The sequence below is a fragment of the Protopterus annectens genome, chromosome 11.part0, assembly GCF_019279795.1.
Source record: "Protopterus annectens isolate FY-2018-M chromosome 11.part0, PAN1.0, whole genome shotgun sequence".
NCBI lineage: Eukaryota > Metazoa > Chordata > Ceratodontiformes > Protopteridae > Protopterus > Protopterus annectens.
Window position 1 is genome coordinate 194,628,231 of NC_056745.1, and position 21,601 is coordinate 194,649,831.

General features: G+C 38.2%; 1 protein-coding gene across 3 annotated transcripts in view; it reads right to left on the reverse strand.

Annotated features, from left to right (window-relative positions):
* The window catches only part of IQSEC3 (IQ motif and Sec7 domain ArfGEF 3), a 3,183,686-nt gene that overhangs the window by 515,986 nt on the left and 2,646,099 nt on the right, over positions 1-21,601 (reverse strand). For all 3 annotated transcript variants that reach the window (XM_044087614.1, XM_044087612.1, XM_044087613.1), the window contains one exon: positions 16,734-16,859. In XM_044087614.1, the coding sequence (XP_043943549.1) occupies positions 16,734-16,859 (126 nt within the window). The remainder of the gene's footprint in view (positions 1-16,733; positions 16,860-21,601) is intronic.

The following is a 21,601-nucleotide window of genomic DNA, read 5'->3' on the forward strand; positions in this document are numbered from 1 at the left end:
ACATCTTCAATGACATTTTGCAAAATCTTCTTACCTGTTCATTCCCCGGATATAGTATGCATAACAGAAACTTGGCTAAAGCCTGCCACCAAGGACCGTGAGATTCTGCCACCAGGGTACAATATGTTTCGACTAGACGGTACCACCAGAAAGGGTGGTGGGGTAGCCATACTTTACAAGTCTACCCTATCTGTCAGAATAGACACCCAACAACCACCCCAGTTCAATAATGCTAAACTTCTTATCTGAAAACTACAAATTAAAAAAACAATAATGTAAACATTGTCTGTGTCTATATTCCCCCAGGGAGGAACACAGAAACCTTAGAAGACTTCTTATATTGGTTATCCAACAATTTGGGGATTTAAACATTGACTTGAACACTTGCTCTTGTGAAACCCCCACAACCCACATAAACCTCTATGGATTTACTCAGATCATAATCTCCCCCACCAGGACAGGAAAACCCAATAACAAGGAAGTACCCTAGTCTGGATACTCGTCAATACCCATCTTCAATCTTATATATCAGGCACTTTGCCTGATGACCTAAGTGACCACTGTCTCACCTATGTAATCAAGCTCAAAGTAGACTGTTCCTACCAACCCACCTATAGAACATTAAGAAACAACAAGAATTTTATTCTCACCAAGTTTCAAAATGAAAAGGCATGCAACTAGTCAGTACTAAAAAGTCTCCCCCTAGATGAAGCAGTAGCATACTTTAACACCAAATTCCTTGCTATTCATAACTCCCATGCTCCCAGCCGCTCTATTAGAACCAAAGTTAATACTGCACCATGGCTTTCTAAAGATACCAAAACCAAGATTTCACTCAGAAACAAAGCATGGGCCACCTACCCAAAAACAAAAGTCCCACTTGATCAACTAAGATTCAGACAGCTAAGGAATTACACCAAAAAATCCATAAACTTACACAAAAAGAACTACTACTAACATCTACTGCAAAACACCAAAACAAACCTCAAAAGTTCTGAGCAGGAATAAACAAACTACTCCACCCAGGATAAACCGCCACTCCACCCCCCTCAGTTTCTCAACAAAAAAACCCCAGTAGACATTGCTAATAACTTCAACAGCTTCTTCACAGAGACTATCCAGTCTCTAGCCAGCCAACTCTCTCCCAATGGCTCTAATTCTAATGCAGCCACACCCAGTACCCAAACATACTTTACCTTCCAGCCTGTTCTTACTCATCTTATTCATGCCCTACTTAAGAAACTATGATCCACCACCCTGGCTGCCGACCTCCTCCCAGCAGACTATCTGCAAAAGGCTGCTGACACCATAGCATACCCCATCTCAATCTTGATCAACAGAGCTATGTCTGAAGCTACTGTACCCACTATATGGAAAGTCTCCCATGTCATACCTCTCCATAAGGGAGGCAGTTCCACTGAACTGTCAAACATTAGACCCATAGCTATTCTGTCACCTCTAGCTAAAATTATGGAGATGTGTGTACACATACAGCTCATACACTACCTCACACAGAACAAGCTGTTGCCCAACTTTCAGCATGGCTTTAAGCCACACCACAGTACTACTACTGCCTCCTTTCTTTATCTAACATCATTAACCACAACTGCAAGAATAACAAACTATCCTCAGCACTCTTTCTAGATCTATCCAAGGCTTTTGACATGGTTGACCACAAAATGCTAATAAATACCTTGAAGGCCTTCTCCTTAAACAATCATGCACTCCAATGGTTTCAATCCTACCTGCAGGGCAGGCAACAGGCAGTCCTATGGCAGGACAAGCTATCATCTCGCCTACCCATCACATTAGGAGTCCCCCAGGGCTCGATACTAGGACCCCTTCATTTCTCCATCTTTATGAACGACCTTCATTCAGTCATCCCAGATGCTACCTCCATTCAATATGAGGATGACTCCACCTTGATTTGTTCTGACACCTCACCAGCTACTTTATTCACATTAACCCAAAATACCTTCAGTACAGTGGAAAAATGGCTCTCCAATCAACATCTAATCCTAAACCCCAACAAACCTAAGCTGCTCCTCTTCTCCCCCACACACAGGACCCCCCCGCCATCCTTCAACATAACTGCTAACAATGGCACTATCATCTCCCCAGAAGCCCAAACTAAACTACTGGATGTCATAGCTGATAACCTGAAGTTTGATGCGCATATCAATCAAACTATCAAAACCATTAATAAAAAACTTGGCTCTCTTTACAGAATCAAACCTTTCCTTACCCCACTTACTAGAACTGCACTTGCCCATTCCCATCTGCTATCAACTCTTCTCTATGCCTTACCTCTATTCTCCTGCTTAAACAAAACAGATCTTAATAAACTATCATCCTGCTATAACCACATTGCCAGATTTGCTACTGGCACAGCCTACCGGACACACCACTGTCACAACCTAAATCGCCTAGGATGGCTTGAACTGCCTACTCTACTGCAGTTCAACCAGAAAATAGTGGCACATAAAGTCCTTTACCAACCAGAAAATACACCTGCACTAAAAAATATTATCAGCCCCTACACCAGCACCCAGCCACTGAGATCATCCACTAAACTCCTAGTTCAAACATACAAATCCAAGTACTCAGCTGGGGACTCTCTGTTTGCCAACTCTGTTGGAAAAACATGGAACAGACTCCCAGCTGACTTGACCCTAGAATGCTCACTAACTCGGTTCAAAAACAAACTCAAGAAATACTTCAAAACTCATTGGTTATGTCCTTGCACTAACCCTGACTAGTGACCTCTCTATTACTTAGGTGCCTTACCTTCAACTACTCCTAACTTTTTTCTACCACACCATTTCAGGAAGGGCCAATTGTATAACTGCTGCTCAATGTGTCTTAAACCTGAATGTAATGTAATGTATATATAACTTTGAAAATAATGTTATGTTTTGTAAAGTGATTTATAATAAGTTAGTACTATATGTGCTAAATGCTGGTATTGCTTATGACTGTAATCTGCTTGAAACTGGCATTTATTAAATGTTCAATGTGTATTATAATCTTGGAGCTTTTCTCCCCGGGCCTGAAAATGGACATGTATCCAGTTGGACTATCCCGATCAATAAATGTAAAATCAAAAATAAAACAAATAAATAAAAAAAATGATGGCAGTGCACATTAGGGCAATAAAAATGGTGTAGAGTATATACATGCAGGCACAGAAAGAGAGACTAAACTAAAGGAAATGTATATGCATGCTCTAGAGGAAAGACAGAAGAGAGGGGAGGTGACAGAATCATTTAACTATAAAAACATCATTAACAAAACTTAAGGTGCTTTAAGAGTTTGTCTGCACCCATTCAGTCTCTCTGTTTACAAAGTGTTTATTTATATTTGTTTACTGGAGTAGTACACTGATCTCAACGGATGATTTGTAGGCACAGCTTGGGTGAATAGGATCACATAATAAATGGACAAAATATATTTACAGATACAAGGATATGCTAAAAAAATATATATATTCATATTTACAGATGCAAGAATATGCTACAACATTTAGTTCAAGAAGCAGTTAACTATGTATTAACATGGATAGAAAATGGAATTATGCTTAGCAGAGCTTTATGGATAAGATGCAGCCATAATGACGGAGATGGCTTATGCTACAGGGATAGCAGCATATCATTATATAGAGAGGTATGAAGATATTACAAGAGGCAAGTGAGAATAGTTACAAGAAAGGATACCATGGAGAGCAGACACAGAAAAGGCGAGACAGACATGCAGAGGGAAGAGGAATAAAAAACAGAAGTGAGAGAAATGCAAAGGGAAGAGGGAAGTAGGCTGAATGAAAGGCAGAAAGTAAATAAAGAGATCGCAAGATGAGCTAATAAAGGATGAAGCAGGGATAAAGGGGTGAGAGAGAGCTGCAGGGTTCGTGTAACATGAGCTAAGTGAGTGCAGCTGCACTTTGTTTGGGTGAAGAGGTGAATGGTGTAGAGGTAAGTTGCTGTGATCGTGACTGTGACTGAGCTGTTTTCTGAAGTCCGAATACTTTTGGACATCTCGGAGTGAGAGGGTGTAGAGGTAAGTTGCTGTGATCGTGACTGTGACTGAGCTGTTTTCTGAAGTCCGAATACTTTTGGACATCTCGGAGTGAGAGGGTGTAGAGGTAAGTTGCTGTGATCGTGACTGTGACTGAGCTGTTTTCTGAAGTCCGAATACTTTTGGACATCTCGGAGTGAGAGGGTGTAGAGGTAAGTTGCTGTGATCGTGACTGTGACTGAGCTGTTTTCTGAAGTCCGAATACTTTTGGACATCTCGGAGTGAGAGGGTGTAGAGGTAAGTTGCTGTGATCGTGACTGTGACTGAGCTGTTTTCTGAAGTCCGAATACTTTTGGACATCTCGGAGTGAGAGGGTGTAGAGGTAAGTTGCTGTGATCGTGACTGTGACTGAGCTGTTTTCTGAAGTCCGAATACTTTTGGACATCTCAAGTGAGAGGGTGTAGAGGTAAGTTGCTGTGATCGTGACTGTGACTGAGCTGTTTTCTGAAGTCCGAATACTTTTGGACATCTCGGAGTGAGAGGGTGTAGAGGTAAGTTGCTGTGATCGTGACTGTGACTGAGCTGTTTTCTGAAGTCCGAATACTTTTGGACATCTCGGAGTGAGAGGGTGTAGAGGTAAGTTGCTGTGATCGTGACTGTGACTGAGCTGTTTTCTGAAGTCCGAATACTTTTGGACATCTCGGAGTGAGAGGGTGTAGAGGTAAGTTGCTGTGATCGTGACTGTGACTGAGCTGGTTTCTGAAGTCCGAATACTTTTGGACATCTCGGAGTGACAGAGGAATGGAGACCCAAAGTTTAGGTACTAGGATGGAGAATGCATGATCAGTGCACTAGAGTTTACGTTATGGAGTTAGTAGGGTGGGTTGACATTGAGAGATACCCCTGGGATTATATGTCCAAGTTTTGGTGAAATGTTTATGACTGAGAGGAGACAATATCTCAGGAGAAAAGGCTATTTTTTTTTTTTGCCTTTTGAGGTTTCTGAGGTGATTTTGGCACTAGTTACATAGTAGTTTGTCTTCAAAATGTGAAAAAGTAAACAGGAAATTTTCTTTGAGGAGCAGACAGGGTGTGAGGTGCATCTCATCCGTGCTGAGTTCATACCATTGAAGAAAGCAATTGTTAGACAGTAAGTGATTCATGGAAAGCAGATATGGAGGGTGTTCTGGAAGCAGTCGGGCAACAAATAAAAGTTACGTCTGGATGGGTCTACTTTACATGGTCGACTTTTCACAAAGTCGACTTTCATATGGCTGAGACCATATGATCAACTTTTGGAAAGCCGACCATGTAAAATAAACACAAAAAACACAGCAGAAGGGTAAGCCCCCCTGTATCCCCCATGGGGGGCTACACCCCCAAACCCCCTGTAACTTAAATATACCAACTCCAAGATCACACTACAGTGCAAAAGAGGGAAAATTTCCCATTCTGCACTGTACAGAGGTAGCGGTTCCCCATGGTCGGCTTTTCAAAAGTCGATCATATGGTATCGGCCATATGAATTTCGACTTTGCGAAAAATCGATCATGTGAAGGGGACCCGTCTGGACATTTTTTGTGATTTTTGCTAGGGCTTATAGTCAACTAAGAATGGTCTAAATTAATTTTCTGACATGGTATAAGAAAGAGCAGGTTCTGTTCCAGTTTTGGTGACCTGGAAAAAGGATAATTATTGACGTAAGACTGTATATTTTATTTTCTCATAGACTACCATGGAACAATACATGCAATTTTTGGCTGCCACACAAAAGTGACTACAGCATACAAGTTCTTGTTTCCAGTCATTGTGATAGAGCTTTTCTTTTGCAATGTTGATATAGAGATGCCACTCCTTTGCTCAGTCTGTGATGGATAAGGCTACACAGATTGTATGGATAATTATATTACATTAGTGCTAACATACCTCTGAACTCCTTACTGCATACAGTCTGGGCAAAGCCAAAAATAATATATCCCAAATCAGGGACAGATTTTAACTATTTCTCTAACAATCTTAGAAAGTTGTTTAACATGCATTTTCTAAGGATATGCAGTCTGAAAATCGAATGTCTGTTATTACTTAATGACTGCAATCAATCATTTGCCAGAAAACCACAGAATTTATGAGGCACAGACCAAAATATGAGATAAAAATCTAGACATTCTGTGAAATTTTGGACAGTTGAAAGGTATGGTGCTGAATCTATGGCAGTGATGGCAAAATGCTTGGGCTCGGCGTGTCAAGAATTCGGAAAATGCCTATCTTGACTCTGTGTCACCCCCCCCCCGAACAAAAAAGAAACAATTCTTTACATATTCATTTATTTAAAAAAATACAGTCCAATCATATGTGCTGCTATGTATTATAAAATTAAAAGAAAAGTCAGTGACTTAAAATAGAGAAGACAATATGCGCACTGATAATTGGGCTTAAAATAGTGCACCAAAAAGTTAGCCTACTTTTAATAGTAATTTTGAATTGAACTGAAAAAAATATGGAACACATTGCATTTGGTTTGATTAACATCAATTAATGCCTGTTTTGTTGCTGAGTTTTAATAGATAAGTGCAGGGTCACATATTTCTTGTATTTTTGTTCATTCCGTTTCTTTGGTAACTTGGGTGTTGGTGAACACTGGTGTGTCACCCAAAACTTCAGAGAGTGTCACTTTTGATATGCATGTCATAGGTTCACTATCACTGATCTATGGCAATGTAACAGATAAATGTAATGACTGCCTGGACATTGCATAATGGAGGTAATGTGTTTTATGTTCCCATAATGCAGTGCAGTAAAATGAGGGCTGCATAATGTAGGTAATGCGCTTTATGTTCCCATAATGCAGTGCAGTAAAATGAGGGCTGCATAATGTAGGTAATGTATTTTATAAAGTTTGAGACTCGCGCAATGAAGACACTTGATAGTTAGTGCTTTTAAAATGTGTATGGTTATGGGGCTGTACATGTTAGCTGAATTTGAGCTCTATGCAAAGTTATAACCATATCTTTTATGAAAAGTGTAAAAGACTGTATAGGGTATTGCTGCTGAAGGTAAGCTTAATACTAATATTACTGTTTATTTAATGATTTATGGTGTTTTGATGGCTCTTTATTGAATTGCCAGCACTTGAAATGCCAAGTGCTGAAAAAAATATCAAAAAAAAAAAAGACCGAAAACACAGAAGAGTGAATCTTGAAAATTGCTCTTTTCCTTAAACATTTCTTTTTTGCCCTCATCCCCTGAACTTATAAATACCACCTCTGAGATCACCATACCTAGGAGAAAAGGGATTATTCTGAGAAATGGCATCCCAAACTTAGTAAATGCAAGTCCGTTTTTTTGCCATTCAGTCTCCGTGTTTCGGGACTCTCTCTAGCAGGTCCCAACATTTCAAATGATTAACTGTTTTGAGTTTATAAGATCTCTTTATTGATTGTTGCACTCCAATATCATCATTATGTCTTTTGAATATATTAAATGAGGGTATGTCATCACGGTTTTTACATGATAATTGATTTAAAATGTAATATTGATGTTTAAAATGTTAGACCTTATGTAGTTTATGGTAGACTTCTATTAATAAGGGTACGTATGTATGCCTGATGATAATAACATTTCAAGGGCATTTTAGAAGAAAGAGACTGAAATTATACACTAATGTGGGGGTTCACATAAGCAACTGAGCCCTTGAGAGAACTTGTTTGAATTTGTGTTCTTACCTTATTGTTTTACAGGATAAATTTGTCATGTTAATTACATACTACAGGTTGCTGTGCCATGCCTGTTTTTTTTTTTTTTTTTTAAGATGAAATGCTTATACTGCAAAATTAAGGGTGAGTTGAATTATTTTGTTGTTAGAATGTGTCTTGAGCAGCATTATCTGGACATATACGTTCTATGAAATATTACCTTCTAAGGGCACTCTTGGAATGTTAAGGTGTAAACTGGACAAGAACCAGATAAGAAGGTAGGTGACTGATTGGTCTATATTAGAACATCGAAGTTTCAAAACTTCGAATGTTCTAATATCGACCCCTATTAAGAGAACGCTTACAACATCGAACATGCAGAACAGCGATTTTTTTCCTAGGGAAAAAAATTTGCTGTTCCAAAACACATACACACAACACAAACACACCAAACAAACAGCGATCCACACACATACACCTAAAATCTTACATCTAACCCTACACTAAACTGTACATACACCACTAACTATCCACTTACCTTAACCCAAACCCTAACCCTAAGGTCCGTCACTATCGCACACTCACCTCAACCGCGCCCTAACCCTAACTCACCTACCCCTCCCTAACCCTCACTTCCACACAATTGCACACTTACCTGACCCGCGCCCTAACCCTAACTCACCTAACCCACCCTAACCCTCATGTCCACACAATCGCACACATACCTAACCCACGTCCTAAACCTAACTCACCTAACCCACGCCCAATCACGCACTTACCTGAACCCGACCCGTAACTTTCCACCACAGCACTGAAAATAGCAAAGCAACAGAAACTGACAACCGAATTCTTTCCCTAGGAAAAAATTCGGTTTTCTGTAGCTTTGCTATTTTCAGCATTCGCTAAATAGGGGTCGATATTAGAACATTCGAAGTTTTGAAACTTCGATGTTCTAATATAGACCCCGTGACTGACATATGCATTTAGTTTTTATTGAGCTTTGTTTCAATGTTTTGAACAGCTTTCAATACTGAAGATGTGCATAAATCTTAATTTTACCTGGCAATCGCTATGTAGTTGAATGGCCTTGGCTGGACTAAAGAAATATTTTTTATAAATGGTTTATTGCAATATGTATTCAATATTTGGTGATATTGTTTTCAAAATGTTAAAAACTCTGAGTAGCTTACAGGGAGCATAGATATTATAATAGTAGTTGGCAAGTGCCAGTTAGCGTATATTGCATGGTTTGAGTAACATTTTTATTGTGTTATTGCATTGTTTACAGTATAATCTGAGACAGGATGAACTTTAGGTGAATGCTATAAACTTAAAATTGCTAGCAAGACATTGACTTAAGTGTGAAGGCTTGTAAAATGTTAGCTTAAAATGATTCAGTGTCGTTGATAACTTATAAGGAAGTTATTATATGTTAACTGGTTCTACTAGTTACTAGAGCCAGTGAAGCAGTCATATTATGCAGATATATTTACTAAATTAAATTTATTTTATTGTAGTTACTCTCCCATTTGTTGTAATGACTCGGAATGGGAAAAATATGCAGAAATGGTGTCACCTGGTATGAGAATTGCTGACACCGAATGTTACAATATGCGTTGTGCATAGTCAGCAAAAGATTTACCACTGGGATACTTATGTTAGTGATTTCAGTTATTCTGAGTGGCCAGAGGGGAGGGTAGTATGTATGGATGCTGTTCTTTACACCTTTAATGTTGTTAATGAGCAAGTTGGTATTTTTTTCCTCTAGATGGAAAGTTACCTTTTCTTTTATATATTTTTCTGTTACTGATATATTTGAAAGGAGTGCCAGTGGAATTCCATTTATAACAATGACATCATGGGCTCATGTTCCAATGGTCTGAGCAGTGCATATTCATTCATGTGCCCTGAACAGTGCATGTTTATTCCCGTGGTCTGAACAATACATGTTTATATTCCCTTGGTCTGAACAATGCATGTTTATATTCCCTTGGTCTGAACAGTGCATGTTTATTCCTGTGGTCTGAACAGTGCATGTTTATTCCCGTGGTCTGAACAATGCATGTTTATATTCCCTTGGTCTGGACAGTGCATGTTTATTCCCATGGTCTGAACAGTGCATGTTTATTCCTGTGGTCTGAACAATGCATGTTTATATTCCCTTGGTCTGAACAGTGCATGTTTATTCCCGTGGTCTGAACAGTGCATTCTTCTGCATCTACTTGATATTTGCTAGATGGGAATTAATGGGTCATTCATACTGATCCAACATGATGTAACGATATATGATTGTTGGCATTATACCTTTCCATGTATATGTGGATTGGATCTTGAAGTCCTCTGATCATGGAATCAATCGTATTATGTTGTAAAGTTTGGAGGTAAATAAATTATGTGGTCTTTAGAACAGATGAAGTACCTAATGTTAAACCACATGTTAATCCTGAGTACATGGTGGGGAAAGTGAGAAAGAAATTAAATATTAAAATAATAACATCCATTTGTTAACCAGGTAGGCCGTCAAGGGTGACCTCAGAGCAAAGTGTAGTTAAGTGATTTGCTTAAGGTCACACAGAAGGCAAATGAATGCTGTGAAAATCAAGTCTCAGGAACTACAGCTCACAGCCTTAACCCTCTACAGCAACTGTCAGTAATTATTAAAGCACCACTGATTAGAAAATGATGGATCATATGATTATAGGAGGTTAGTAGGCTATCCACCCATAGTCATTTCAAGCCGAACTGTTACATCCCAATGTAATACCATAGATAGTCTAGTCAATACCCAGGATTGTATTTAGCAATGACTGCCCATGTCCAGGAGGGTCATGGGTGCTATCTCTGGTAAGAATGTATGGTGCCCCATCCACTTGTCCAGGTTCTTTATGAACAATGTCATAGAGGTGTTCTGTTTCACATAGATTGATAGCCTAAAGATGCAGCAGTTACTGGGAAACAAATCTGTCCCTCCAGTTGCAGGCCATATTTAGGTCCTTGGAACTGGTAGCTCTAGTCCCATTTGATTTATGGATGTGCAGCAAATTCATTAGGTTTGGGTCGGAGACTGCTCTGTAAGCCAGGCATAAGTCTCCCTTAAAAAGTCTATATGATACTGAGCATAGTGACAGGGACTTTAGTCAGTCTTTGTAAGGCACATGCTGGAGTCCCTTGATCTTCTTAGTTAGAAACTTCTGAGGTCTCTCCAATTGTTGCAGGTGCATTGTACGGTACATGCCGAAAGGGCCTTTATACTCAATTATGGGCCTCATAATTAAAGCAAAGCTAAATCAAGGGACTAAGGGTGAACATCACTGAAAATGAATTTTTCCTTGCCTTTTTCCCTTGTCCTGTGGGTTTATTGATTAGACTATAAAGAAGTTTAGCTGGGTAAGGGGATAATTCATGGATAAATACTGAGACCAGACAGGGATGAGATAATTATAAGTTAGACTATAAGATGTTAAGATAAACAAAGCAAACTACAGTATATTACTAAATATTGAATTAATGAGGGTTTTATTTGGAAACCTGAAAAGGGGATGATATTACAATATTACATTGTCATTGTCAGGTAACTTTAGAAAGTATATTGCAATCAATGTATTTTTTGTAAATATGTTCCTTGTTTGTATTTGTAAAAATTTGTTCTATTTAATAAAGGCTGCTTTTTCATTTTAAATGGAATCACCCTATTAGAAGAAAGATCTGCACTCTAGCAGGGATAATAAATGAAATAATTTACCAGGGAATAAGAGACCTCCAATAATCAACAACTCAGAATATTCTGTAGCAGTAACCCCTTGCAGCTTTTGCAACTGTTCCTGCTGCCATGTTCTGGATGGTACTGAAGTATTTGTTGTACAGTTATTATTTCCCGCCTCTTTTACTGTATGACCCTGAGTCTGCAGGCTTGTCCTGGATTGTGGTGATCATCTGTCTGAATTATTATCGTTGCAGTACTTGTCCTGCCTGAGAACTGGGTTTGAACAATTCCTTAACAGAGAATGCACATCCTGATAAAATGATCAAAATTAAGTTAATGTATTTGCTTACCTTATGTTTTTTTTTATTTTACAGTTATGCACTTGACGTTTGTAAAAAAAAAAAAAAAAACACGATTTATTAGGGTTTATGTGCAGTTTATTATTGCTGGGCTACTTTTGTTAATTCCAAAAAAAGTTCATGCAGGTTTTTTCTCAAGTTTGTCCAATGATCTAAATGAAAGTTAAGAATACTATGCTCTCTGCTTAAAATAGTACATTAAGTAAGGGAAATCCCAGCATCAAATCATTTACAAAAATGAAAACAGCAAAAGTCCTAACACAAATCTCCGAGGCACCGCAATGTTATAGGTTCCTTCATATGAAAGTGAACTTCTACTATATACCTGGAATCTTCTATTAGGCTGGTAGATTTTTGGCCATGTTAAAGTGTTTTCTTCAATGTTCACCTAACTCAGATTTTTTAAAAGAAGTAAATGGTTTAAAGTGTCAAACACCCTAATTTTGTCAATGAAAACCTTTGTGGTCAGGTTTCCCTTGTTAATATTATTATAAGTAGCGCTGTTTATTGCATATTCAGGGTTGAAAATGTGCTAAACCGCTTACAGAAGCTATGCTGGCCATCACACAGTAGTCCATTCTCATTAATATGCTTAAATATCTGGTTATACAACTTTCATTTTGACATTTTCTGTTTTGTCTTCTCTTCTTGTGCTGTTTGACATATTATGCCACATGTTCATAGATGGCATTTGTGTTTACATTACTGGTATCGGGAGTGCTGTATCCTAGTTTCATATCACAAGTGACCTAATTTAATGCAAGAGTCACATAGGGAATGAAAGTTTCCAGGCAGGGGACAGAAAGGAAGAGAAGCAGACCCATGTTTGATATGTCACAGAGAAAATAGTCAGTATTAGTGTGATGATAAGTCTAGTTCTTTAAAATTATATCCAAAAGTATCAGCAAAAAAGCAGCTGGAACTATGAACTATCTTAACAAATTAATATACATAGCAAAGTATTTTTATGTATGTATTTTAAGTTGTAAATATATGGCAACTATTTTCAAAACGTTTTATCATGTATAGACATGCTTTTCTATATATTTTTTATATATTTACTACTTTTGATTTAAGCAAGTTGTGTATTACTTAAATACTTTGACTGCCATGAAACAGCTTCACCCAATGTGTCATTTGACAACATTTGAAATTAGCTGTTAGTTTGAATTCATAAGATCATGTGACAGCATTTGAAGTCAGGTGATTAGCTAAAGTATATAACGCCTAGCCTTATATAACAAATATACTCTGATCCTGAAGAAGCCAAGATGGTGAAAATGTTTTTCTATGCATTAGCACAGTAATTTTCAATAAACCAGCATTTGTTAAGATTGTTCATGGTTCCAGTTGCTTTTGTTTGCTGAATTTTGATATGCAGCACAACATCAGGCTGGTGAAGGGATGCTACTATTTTGATTTATTGTCATATTGTAGTAATATATGCCTTGTGAAATGTGATATTTAATTTACATTCAGGCCTGATTCCTGCCATGAACCTTACCAGCCAAAACAGGTTATGACATTCCCCAACACAATGGAACAGATCAGTTTTAGAAAATGGAAGGATAGATGTTTGATGGATTGATGGATTGATGGAGGGATTCATATACTTTACTGAGTCCCTTATATGATGGAAAGGCTACCAGTGCTATATTTGACCTTTATAGGACACATAAAGAAGTAACAATCTCATAAAATCTTACTGCTGAAGACATGCTCTGTAGAATACATCTACTATTTTGTGACCAATAATGAAATGCATCCCATTCAAATCATACCTCTTAACCACTGAGAATGAAAAATCATAGCACTGGCCTGTAATGGCCTGTAAAAATCAAAGCACTGCCAGTAAAAATCATACTACTGCCTGTAAAAATCATAGCATTGGCTTGTAAAAATCATAGCTGAGTGTCAGAAAGAGAAGCAGTTTCTTATTTTCCTCAACAAAAGGTTTTACATATCAAACCCTAAAATGTTAGTCATAGTGAATCCTTATATATGCTTAGTTTATGTGGTTTACCTTCATATTGTCGATCACACATGATCAACCGGGCACTTAATTGAATTGTTTCTGCGAAACCAAAACCACAAAACTTCTCAAATGTCGAAATAATGTCGAATTTCGACATTTCCGGCCGTGCCACACCTCCACACCAGTGCAACCATGGGTCAAAAAAGAGGGCGAGGTTTTATCGTTCGGTTATGTGGAATTTGACGTTGGAGACGTTTGCACTTCAGTATTCGCGAAAGCGGTTTCGCCCATATTGGGATCGACAATATGAAGGTAAACCAGTTTATGCATTTAATAAAGTATCTACCCATAAATAGGTCTGTTTTTACAAGGAGCATCACAGTTCTCAGAGGAACAAGGTTAAATCTGTGGGCCAAAATGATATTGCTATGCCTAAACCATAGCAATTCAGAAGTATGCCTCAAAGTAATGCAATTGGAACACCAAATCATAAATATTGAAAGTCTTCTAATGTGACAGCAGATAACAATATAAAACAAGGGTGAATCTTTTGTCTTAGTACAAATATTTACATAACTGTCGGCAATCACTCCTTGCCAGTAGTTCAGATATTTGCAAAATAACTCAACCCGATGACATGGCAGTTAGATAAAGCTGTACAGGATACAATCCAATATATACCACACAGACACAGAAAAAAAAAACTAAAAGTACAGAGGAGTTGATAACATCATTATTTACATAATTTTTGTTTACTGAGTTAGGGCCATTAAAATGGACTGTTTTTTAAAGAAGACCCAAACAAGAGACTTATTTTGTAAATAAAAGCAATACATAACAAGCACTAGGGAATGATGTAAGAGGACTGAATTTACCAAAGGAACTATTTAAAATTTCACACAGTACAACCAACTGTCAAGATTTTTTCAGTAGTGACTGCCATCCACAATTTAAAGTAAACCTAGTGAAACTGTCACTGCTACTTTCATAAGAGAAAGTTACATTTCCGTGGCTATTCTACCTGATAATTAAATGGCAAAATCTCTTTGGCTGGGATTCATAAAAGAACCTCCACAATTACATTGGCTGGCATGTGAGATAAACCACATACCTGAGGCCTTGCAATTCACTGATATGCCCAACTACTAGGAGTAAGGAGCAATGTTATACCTCAGTGCATACCTGGAGGATTCCAGGTACAAAACAGGTATGCAAATGAAGACACACATCTCAGACTGTTATTCACAGTCAAAGAAGCAGAGCCTTCAAACTGTCAGCCTAAGGCATTGGTCTATACGGTTGCATTATGGACCAGTATCCTTTATACCATATCAACCAATGCTGATCCTTGCAAAGTTCCAATAAGCTGAACAACATCGGCGGTGTAATAAGTTTACTAGCATTCCCAGGCAACTCTGCACCACTACAGTTCGTACTAGTGCTAAAATGCAGTTGTACAGTGCACAGAAGCAATCAAACCCTGCACCTTGGGCCAAGGGAGCAGCCCATTAGTACCTAATCCTATCCCTTCCCTTCACACTGACGATGGACAGACTCTCCAGTCATGGCCTTATGTCACCATATCTATTATCCATAATAATGTACGTATGATGTGCTCTATATTCATTGGCAATGAGCCTCCAATGTTTGCAAATTTCCCCTGCTTATGCATGTGGATTAGTGACAGAATTACAAGAGGCCATGTGACTTGACCAGAGGGATGGTGGTGCATCTTGGCTTCTGCTTCCATTGTGGACCTCAGTATTAAGCTATGATCTGCCTGGACAAATACTGTGGAAGGCAGTGTAGGTCTCCCAGGCTGGATGTGTGCTGTGCAGTGAGAGTCTGTATCAGTAGGGTATGTGAAGCAAATGTAGACTTGCATTCCGTGCAAAATAAACACACTGAGCAAATGGTGATATACAAAGGACTGAAAGCATAGAACTGCAGGTGAGTGAATAGAGAGTAACAAATAGTTAAGACTTAGAACATATACAAACGCTACATTAGCATGCACATAGATGTGAGTGAGAAGCCACTTGGCAATTTTTCTAGCTAGACTATTGTATAACATTTAAATCCCCTGGGTAGAAATACCACACATCTTCTTGCTAGTAAGGTGAACAGGGAGGCCTTTTTATTGATGTATTTGTTTATTTTTTCACTAACATCTATTTATTGACCATGTAAGCTCACTGGATAAATTGTCACTTTTCAGGAGCAACCTGGGAGAAAGGTCTGGTCAAGGGACTTGCTCAAAGTCACATGGTAGGCAAATAAAGATAGGAGGAATCAAACCCTGCACCTTGGGAAAAGGAAGCAGCTTATTAATATCTTAGACCTTTAATCCCCTGTACTTACTGCCAGCCTTACGACATGACAATTAGTAGCGTGCTGCAGAGATGTGCAAGCTGTTAATGTGCAGCAGCATGTGGCGGTACATCGTTATGTGACATAACATTAGCACGATTCAGTTTAAGAACTGTGCTAATATCCAGACCACCTGCTGACAGAGGCAAGCACATTGCTTCTATAACACTGTGTCCACAGTTTGTGAATGCTATGGTATATCAAAGCAGAGCTTAAAAATAATCAAATCTAAAGTATAATTCTGCTTCTCCTACAATCAGCTGTCAAACGTAGACAGATAGCCATTGTTTTCCTCAAGTTTACAATACCTAAAGGTCATCTGAAATGACTTCTTGCCTGTGTTTGACATGTTTCACCATTTTTTGAGTCCTGTAGATATAACTAGTAGGAATGCAATACTTGGTTTTCTCAGTATTACAAGCTTCTGTAAATAACTGCATTCCTAAGGTAAATGCTACGTTTCTTGTTTGTTTGCCCTTATTTACCACTCTGTTGTCTGGAATTACACTAAATTTAATTGCTGATCTGATCCTCCTGGATAGAACCAAATATGCAAGTTGCAACTTTAGAAAGAAGGAAAGAAAAAAGCAACATACTTAATGAAATCAGTTCCTATGACTTACCACTAGTAGGTCATTAAACAGGAAGACTTCTCTCTGGTGAGCGGCTTGCTTCTGCAATTTATTGATGTCCGATATCTCAAAGAGGCGACTGCAGCAGACCAGACGACGATGAGGCACCGACAGGACCTACACAAGAACAAAGAAGATTTAAGAAGAATGCATAACAGGGAAATAATAAGTTCTGATGCAAAGTCCTGTGTTGAAAAAAACATGTTCTTTGCAATAGCATCACATAACAACAGGCATTTTTGGTCATAGTCATAGAACTGGGCGATATGAACATGTATTATTTTTTACAGGCATGATATGAAACTGTTGTCTGCAGTCATATTCTCCATATTGTTGAAGTAATTATTGTAAGACACTGTAGTGGGGGGATGTACTTTAACTTCAGTGTGTATATATTTGTTATTGAAATCTTTGGTACAAGCAAGTAACCCTTCTGAAGACTAGTGTAATTTTGGGGTTACAGTCATACAATCGATGAATGCAACATTGAATGTGGCCACCCTGATTTGATTTCACTAAAACTCAGATGACCGAAATAACTCCAAAACATGCCCCTCCCTTTTCACAGGTCCTACATCAGCATTTGTTCCTGGGTCCAGGGGGGTTTGGGATTTGGGATTTTTTTGAGGTTATAGGTATTCAGTCTGTAGATATTTGGTGAAATTAGATCGAGATGGCAACATCAACATTGCATTTGTCAGCTATCTGATAAACCATAATTTTGACCTGTTCAGTTACTGCTTAAAGATCAGCCATATTGTATATGCAGAATTTTTAGGCTGCTTTGAACACAGGACAGAAAATTAAAAATGCATTGTACGAGAAATATATCTTTAACAAACAATACATCTCTTAAGAACAAATGGAACTCCAAGTTATTTATCATATATATCGCATTCCTGGATTCGCTGGTTACTAACTATATGCAACAGTACTTTCTCTTGCACTATAGTCACAAAGAAATCCTAATTTTCTTATTCTCTTGCTAACATTTACAATGCAATTATCCTCAGGCTGTACATGGCCAGTGGACCATGGTGCTTATATAGCATAATGTAATAGCTGCTGATGCTTTAATAACATCATCATCATCTTGTGATACCAACAGTTTAGTTAGAACTTCTAATAGCAAACCCAGCAAGAAAACTGCTGTCAGCAGATGTCTAGTGTATGCTAATATAAAAGTAACTGCTTTGGTACACGTAGGACTACGGAAATACAAAGTGACCATAGCTAGCTTTGGAACAGGTCATCCAGTAAAACTGTTTCCAAAGTAACAGCCCATTATAAAGCATACATTTAAAGTTTTATCCAAGGTATGATAAGCTCTCGGTTAGTAATATAATGCAGGGGTATTTGGAGTTTAGAATGATGCAAGAAAGATAGAGATTCTAACTCTCACAAAAACAATTTGTGATTTTTATGTGAAATATTATTTGCTTAGAAGAAGCTTGCTTCTACTGAGTAGGCTTTGTCAAAGCTAAAATCAGTTTAGTTCATCAATACCATCATGTTCTGAATCCATTTACTTCACACAATAAAAACTGAGTGACTTGTAGGTCACTGTCCTTCACATAAAGCAAAGATAAGCTTGGGAATGAACCAAGAAATATAATGTTAGCTCATTTATGAGCGGGGATCATTACAGGATGAAACTGTTCCTTCTCTGTGACTCATATTAATCTATTTGCAATCTTTAAATCAAATTGCTGTTGGTAGCTTGACAGACTCCCCATTTCCACTACACCACAAAAGTACATATCCTGCTGTAGTTTCATGTGCTGCTCAGGGATACTGATGGCACCCACTCCAGTAATGCCTTCCTAAAACAAAGAAAAACATCCACTTGTATATGTTCAGGTCCTGCAGTGTTTACCATGTTTTTTATGCAAATTAGTATATTATTTCCCAGTGTGCTCAGTTTAGGGCCCTCATGTGACCCCTGTTTAGTTATGTGCTGGCACTCAGGACTGCAGTGCCAGCAGTTCTCTTTTATGTCACTACAGGCTGCCCAGTCTGCTGTTATCCATTTTTTAGCCCTACTACCCACAATGCCTTTTTAGATAATTGACTTGGGAACACGTTATGGTCATGTGACTTGTTCAGAATTACACAATATGAAAGTGAAGAGTGAAGGAAATATAACCGTGAAAAAAAGAATGAAAGTGACTAGCTACTTACACCTGTTCCCTCTTTGCTATACTACAGTCATGCCAAAAATGAAGAAAAATCTTCCTTATACCTATTTTTTCACAAAAAGCACCCGTTACCTTAAGCTTGTCAATGATGTACATCAAATCCTTCAACTGCAGTATCCAGTAAAATTCAGCCACCCCCACTCCTCCATATTCCACAGAGAGAGGTACACAGTCTTTCTGCCTCTCTCTTTTTCTCTGTCTGTCTGTCTTGCTCTCTCTGCTCCCCCCACATAACCTCCTAGAGCATTAGCCGTGCAGCCGCCCCAAGATGAGTAGTAGCTTATACTTCCAGAGCTGATGACAATGCGAGGTAGGTGGTGCAGTCCTTTACTGTCAGGATTCTAGAATAATTGTTAATTCATACATATTTAAATACGTGCATTTCACAACAAAGGTACCCACTCCATACCCCCCCCCTTGAGCTTCCATAGTGAGCAAACATAAAGAACCATTGCTCTATTTCTGCTGTAAACTGACAACATGTTCAAACAGACAATTAGAACACTGCAGTCTTAATGTTTTATTAGTCATCCAGTCAAAAATGAATATATACTACAAATTGTATTGATTTATTTATTAACTCACTTAGAGGTAGATGGATTAAGACATACAGTTTGGTTTAACTCACAAACTTGTTACAAAACAAAATACAAAAGCAAGATTTACAACCTACATAAGTGAAAAAACCCATAAAAGAGTACAATCCATATGGAAAACTTTTCTTTTATTCAAGATACCTTCTAGTGCCCCAGCTGAACAGCTTTCTAAGGAAATGACATAACACACTAAATTTATACTGGAAGACACCCCCACTATGACCAAATCACACTAAAATTACATATGTTTGTACTATGCAATATACAGTACAGTCTACAGTCCACTGCAAGAATGTAAGATATAGATTGCATGAATACATACAGGAGACTGTACTTTTTTAAAATGTGCTTTATAGTGAATATTGCATAACATCTGTAGTTATTATCAGTCTGAGAAGAAGAATGGATAGTAATAGGATTGGAGTGGAATTTCTAGTTGAAATGTTAGAATTATTTCTGGTTGGAGTACACCATTATCAGTTAAATGTGCACTTGAAGTGCTGAGCTTTTTGTGTAGTTTTGAATGCTGGTAGGGTTGTTTTGTGAGTAATGTTATATGGCAATGAGTTTCACAGTATGGGGCTTGATACTGAGGAGGTCTGGATGTGTTCATAAAGTGACATGGATATAGAGCAGGATAATGGTGAAAAGGGGTCCTAGGCAGGGTAGTGGATCAGACCCCCCCCCCCCCAGCTACTGCAGTGTCCCATTATTTGGTATTCTGTCTCAAATTACCATAATGATTACAAAGATTTAGATTTAATTACAAACTTTTTATAGCACAAATACTGATGGCCATTTGTTAAAGAAAGCAGTCTCACATGGAAAAGAGACATTGAAAAAGCATCTGACCAGTGATAGATTAAGTGTGCCTTGGGCCTCAGGCTATGTTGAAACCATGGGCCCCCTGCACATATTGTTAGGATCATGCACTTGTTAGAGTGCATTTTAAATTTGTAATTTTGAACATTTTTAAAATAAGCAGTAAAACAAAATGTATAAGCCAATAATGACAAAAGTACCCATTTCAGAACATTCCAACTAAAAAAGAGCCACTCAGACTGCTGTTATTATAATTCACCAAAATCCATACTCAACAAATATGACCACTTTATCCCTGTGGTCGCGTGGGTTTCCTCCGGGTGCTCCGGTTTCCTCCCACATCACAAAGACATGCAGTAGCTGGATTGGACACTCTAAATTGGCCCTAGGTGTGAGTGTGTGCATGCGTGTGCCTTCTGTGGAAGGTTGGGCGCCAGGCTGGCAACTCGACACTGTAAAACTCCACTGCCAATCGTGAGCGGACAGATGATCCGCTGTGGCAACCCCTAACCAGGAAAAAGCCGAAAGAAGAAGAAGAAGATTGACTATGTACAAGTCTGATTGTGATAAAAATGGTCACAGAAAAGTATTGCAATTTCTTTTACACAAATACACACTAGTCTTGCAAAGACAGACCAATGACTTTTTAATCTTCGGCTCAGCAAGGTCAAATATTTTTATTCAAAGACACCCCCAAACACAGCAATTATAGCTATATTGTTGACTGAATCCTTCTCAGATATGTCAAAAGAAATAAACAATAATAAGGACCAAAGTCACATATTTCAAATTTGTATCGCACAAACACAAAGTATCCAAAATATTCCAACTTAATTCACACATGCACACTAGTCATGCAAAGCCACAGTAAAGACTGTTTAAAAATAACCAGATAACACCATAAAATACTATCATGCACAGAGAGACCTCACTAGTAGTTATAGCCACGTTGTTGAATGTGTACACCCCTTACTGCAATGAAGAAGAAAATTACATGTACTTTACTGGCAACTTTGGAGGAACTACATAAAATGTATAATGAAAACAGTTTTAAACCAACTGCAGAAATCTTTCACAATCCAATCTTGTAGAGAAGACTGTATCACAGTAATATGCAGCAGCAACTACAGGATTGATGCTGATGATTAGACTGTTCTAATCATCACTTCAGATAATGCAGATTATACAACCTGATAAACATCAAACCTTTACAGTTGCTGGAGACTATAAACAAGGTACAGCA